General features: G+C 37.9%; 1 protein-coding gene across 1 annotated transcript in view; it reads left to right on the top strand.

Moving 5' to 3' along the window:
• The window catches only part of LOC107727474 (HHIP-like protein 1), an 18,008-nt gene that overhangs the window by 11,025 nt on the left and 1,680 nt on the right, over window positions 1-5,303 (top strand). Inside the window, exons 4-8 of the mRNA XM_016537345.1 lie at window positions 574-902; window positions 1,918-2,044; window positions 2,391-2,536; window positions 2,641-2,722; window positions 3,405-3,487. Coding sequence (XP_016392831.1) covers window positions 574-902; window positions 1,918-2,044; window positions 2,391-2,536; window positions 2,641-2,722; window positions 3,405-3,487 — 767 coding nt within the window. The remainder of the gene's footprint in view (window positions 1-573; window positions 903-1,917; window positions 2,045-2,390; window positions 2,537-2,640; window positions 2,723-3,404; window positions 3,488-5,303) is intronic.

Genomic DNA, 5,303 nt, shown 5'->3' with positions numbered 1-5,303 from the left:
AAAAAAAAAAAAACTAAGTAAGAAAAGCATTTTTTGCAGTGTATTAAACTTTGGTCTGAAGTTGGCTTGTCTCAACATTTTAATCCATAAATGTAACCCACGGTGATTTAGATGTTTGTTTGTTTGTTCTGTTCTGAGGTGCTAGAAGATCTTTTCCGCTTTCTAAATCAGCCGAAAACAACAGATAAAAACAACAAAGCAGAAATTAATAAGATACAGTGAATGAAGGACAGATCTAAGCCAGGAGTCGCTCCAGCTCTTTTCACAGGAGGGAAAATGAGTGAAGAGGCCCTTCACAGACGGTTCAGAGCCATGCCAGGGTCAATATTGACACAGGGGCATTGTGGGCTACGTGAGGTTAGAGAGGATGCGGTTGAGTGAGAGAAAGCAACAGCAGATGGTGCAAATGTTTATAGGGCAGGTTAAAACTGTAGTCTTATGAATGCAATCCTAAGGACACATTCTTATTTTAATGTTACACAAAATGCCTCTGCATGCAGCGCAAATCTTTAATAAAAAAAAAAAAGACACAACACACATCTCCGTGTAAAAACAAGCACTGGTGTTTTACAGGTCTACTCTTCTAGGCAAGGTCCTGCGAATCGATGTAGACAACAATGACTATGGCGCCCCCTACAGTATCCCATCAGACAACCCTTTTGTGGGAGAGAGGGACGCGAGGCCAGAGATCTACGCCTACGGTGTGAGGAACATGTGGAGGTGCTCCATCGACAGGGGCGATCCGGTCAGCGCTCAGGGCCGCGGCAGAATGCTCTGCGGGGACGTCGGGCAGAATAAATACGAGGAAGTGGATCTCATCGAAAAAGGAGGAAACTATGGATGGAGGGCAAAGGAGGGCTTCTCTTGTTATGACAAGAAACTCTGCACCAACTCATCACTCAGTGAGCAAGCCTTTCAAATGTGGCTATTTATGCTTAATATAGGCCAGATTCACAAAGTATTAAAAGTTAAATTAACTACCATTTTCTTCATATATTGTCTAATTCAAAGAAATAGTTCACTCAAAAATGAGTATTTGCTGAAAATATACTCACCTTCAGGCCGTCCAAGATCAGGATGAGTTTGTTTCTTCATCAGATTTGTAGAAATGTAGCATTGCATCAGTGTCTCAGCAATGGATGCTCTGCAGTGAATGGGTGCCGTCAGAATGAGAGTCCAAACAGCTGATACAATAATCCACAAGTAATCGACTAAATGACTACATAAATGTAAAAGACTTCATAATCCATAATAACGCTTCCTCCAGTGAAAAAGTGCATCTCATGTGGTCTCTCTCATCAAAATCCAACCACATATGTGTTTAGAGCTGTTTAAACGGTGCTTGATCTGTGCAGATTTCTCTCCTGATTCAGACCAGAACACTTTTTCACTGGAGGAAGTGTTATTATGGATTATGGACTCATATTTTAGTCATGTGGATTTTTTTGTGGTGTTTTTATCAGCTGTTTGGACTCTCATTCTGACGGCCCCCATTCACTGCAGAGCATCCATTGCTGAGACACTGATGCAATGCTACATTTCCCCAAACCTGATGAAGAAACACACTCATTTGTACATACACACAGAGAATGAGCACATTTTCTTTTTTGTTCAATCTTGTCATAAATTCTAAAATGTGTTTTTTTTTAAGGCAATATTATTATTGCTTACTGTTGTGTTTCTATGTTGTTTTCTGACAGTTAAAGATGTTAACACATTTCATGCACTTTCAAAAAATTATTCATCAGTGTTGAAGTATTGAGTTTGTTGTATTAGATAAGGCAATCTCACATGCAGGCTAGTATATAATCAAACTACATCACAGCCTGTCGTTTTATTCTCATTAAAAATGATGTTGAAGAGTATATGAGAGCAAACATCTAAACTTGTTTTGTTTTTTGTTCACTTTTTCCCAAGATGATATCCTTCCAATTTTTGCTTACCCACATAAAATCGGCAAGTCTGTCACTGGCGGCTACATCTACAGAGGCTGCCAGATGCCCAATCTTAATGGCCTGTACATCTTTGGGGATTTTATGAGTGGGTATGCATGTATTATCTACTGTATGGACCTTACTTCATGAATTACAGTCCAGTATAACAAATTATAAACAAGAATACAATGCAAAAAAAACATATTGTACGATTATTGTAAGAAAACACTATTTCACTCGTTGTGCTAAAAAATTGAACATTTAATTAAATGCGTTACTTAGTCTCTTTATAATTAATAGTGAAATTTACTAGCAATTTCTGAGATAAAATTGTTTCTACACCATCAACACAAAAATACTGCATGTTTACTTTCCCGTAATGACTGCATTATTTCCATATTCATATATTTACTATGTACTGATTAAATCACACTCTTCCCGTTCTATGCATCCTAGGCGACTGATGTCCCTAAAGGAGAACCCTGAGACTGGAAAGTGGAGCTATAAGGAGATTTGTATGGGCGCTGACAAAACATGCAGTTTCCCTAAACTAATAAACAGCTACTACAAGTACATCATATCATTTGGTGAAGATGAGGCAGGTAACATGAGAGCAGCTCTGTGTTTGACTGCTTTATGCAAACGTCTTTTTATTGTTCTTCAGTGTAACACACTCTCACACTCATCTCTGTCGTCTGTGTTTCAGGTGAGCTTTTCTTCCTTGCGACCGGAGCGGCCAGCGCCACAGCCAGAGCAGGAGTCGTGTATAAGATAGTGGATCCCTCCAGGTACACATACAGCATTATATTAGGAATGGACACTTTTATTCAGCAAGGATGCATTCAATTGATCAAAAGTGACAGTAAAGACATTTGTAATGTTGCAAAAGATTTCTATTTCAAATAAATGCTGTCCTTTTGGACTTTCTATTCATCTGTGAATCCTGAAAAATACAATGCATCACAGTTTCCACAAAAAATATGAAGCAATACAACTGTTTTCTAAATGTTTCTTGAGCAGCAAATCGGCATATTAGAAAGATTTCTGACGGATCATGTGACACTGAAGACTGGAGTAATGATGCTGAAAATTCAGCTTTGATCGCAGGAATAAATTACATTTGAAAACATATTCATGTAGAAATCAGATATTTTAATTTGTAAAAATATTTCAAATTTTTTACAGTTTTTACTGTATTTTTCTATACGTGACAGAATCCACTTGAATCCTTGAGTGGTATATCAAAATACCTCTCACAATTTCAAAAATAAAGCGAGATTGCTTTTCTGAAGCAATATTTAAGGAATAGTTCACAGAACATAACAACCCTGTCATTTATTCACTCACATGAGCAATACTAATAGTGATGTTTACCCTGTTATGTACTGTAGGGTGTAAGGTATGGTTTTGAACTTTAGATTTCAACAGCTGTGAAATAAACAGTTGTACTTGTTTTTTTTCACTGTTTAGGAGGGCTCCTCCAGGACAGTGCAACTTCAAGCCCACTCCAGTCAACATAAAGGGCAAACTGATTCATTTCAGTCCTAAAGAAGGTAAGAGAGCCAGTAAATATACCTTTATCCCACTGGAGTTGTGAGTCTTGAGTAGGGCTGCATGATTGATGAATGGTTTCAGGGTTAAGCGTGGCACAGTGTTCATTTATACACATAAGCAACTCCTCTATGCCCCGCCTTTCTGAAACGCGTTGATTTTTACAAAGCTCATCGGTCTGAAAAGGCGAGGTGTGCTGTGATTGGCCAGCTATCCAGTGTGTTGTGATTGGCCGAATACCTCGGAAATGTTACGCCAATGTTACATACTGTGATGGTGTGTCCGGCCGGAGCGACGAGACAAAAACATTAAAACCCATTATAAACGAGGCATTTGTTGCATCCAGTGGGGACATAATTACGGATTATAATGACTTATACTGTTTTTTTATGCGTTGTGTTGCGTTGCATCGCACCGCGTAAACATAAAACCTTGTCTACAAAACACACAGCGTCTTCACAACAACGGTGGCAACAACAATAAAGTTACGCCTTCTTTCTTTGTGTGTACATTTGGGCGGTGTTATGCAAATCTTCCCACATCGTGACGTAGACATGTGGGGGCGTGTTTAAACGAGCCATTTTAGGAGGGCGTGGACCAGTCTTAACTTTTATAAAGAATATCTCTTTGGGTTTGAGACTTTAGTCTTTGCAACTTTAGAGATCTTATCTATTCACGAACAGCTTGTAACACTCCAAAGAGAAAGGAAAACTTGAAATCGCATCATGTGACCCCTTTAATTATTATCCACCTTATTCCTAAACGCAGAAGTAAGCCTGTGGGCGAGACGCGCGGTTCATTAGCTGCTATAGGGAAATAACGAGAAGAATAACAATGTGCAGTAAACGATAAATCCGTTTGCGTTACAAACCAGTGTGTTCAGAATTAAGATAATACACTAGAATAATATGGTATGACACACCAATTTGCAATATCAAGCAGCAAAACGAGCAGTTTTGTACAGCTAAAAATAGCTGGAAGCAAATGAGACTGGAATCCATACCCATAAAATGTACAAATAGCTGCGTCCATTTTTGCGTGAAGAATAAGGCAGATATTATTTTTCTTAAAAATATATTTTTTTCAGTGATATATTACAATAGTAATATTTATTATGTAGTTTTTAAATAATTTTTATATGTATTATTATTATTATTCAATGATACCAGTGATACCAGTGATTCTGCAGAGTGAATAATATAAATAATATACCTGTACATACAAATTGTCAATTTGTATATTTTTATTCGCTATTTACTTGTTCTATTTTTATTCTTTTATTATCTGTGTTTTGTCATTCTGTTGCACTGTGGAAGCTTCTGTCACGAAAACAAACTCCTTGTATGTGTAAACATACCTGGCAATAAAGCTCATTCTGATTCTGATTATTATTATTTATATAAAATATTATTATTTTATAACCATACTTATATAGAATCACAAAATTTGGGCCAAATTGTGCAGCCCTACAAACAAGCACAGCAAACCTGCAAATTCAGAGTTCTGGCATGAAACTCTAGATGGCGCAGTCCGATAGGTCTAACTCAATCTGACCTAATGACATCATTATCACATGGCACAGCTGATTGGTTCTCTCCTGTATCGGTAGCCAATGAGCTTGCTGCTCAACATTCAAATATATGACTAGTGCTTGCCGTGGCAGTTGAAGCTTGCAGCTTCAGAAACCCTCCACCTTCCCCAGATCCACCTGTATAGATCTGCTACGAGCTGATTCATGTATGCTATATGGGGGTTATTTCATGTATGTTATATTTGCAGCAGCAATATTTCTTACATGCTCACAGCAGCATGTTGTGG

Source organism: Sinocyclocheilus rhinocerous, unplaced genomic scaffold (genome assembly GCF_001515625.1).
Source record: "Sinocyclocheilus rhinocerous isolate Xijiao unplaced genomic scaffold, SAMN03320098_v1.1 scaffold3870, whole genome shotgun sequence".
Lineage (NCBI taxonomy): Eukaryota > Metazoa > Chordata > Actinopteri > Cypriniformes > Cyprinidae > Sinocyclocheilus > Sinocyclocheilus rhinocerous.
This window is presented reverse-complemented; position numbering and strand designations above follow the sequence as displayed.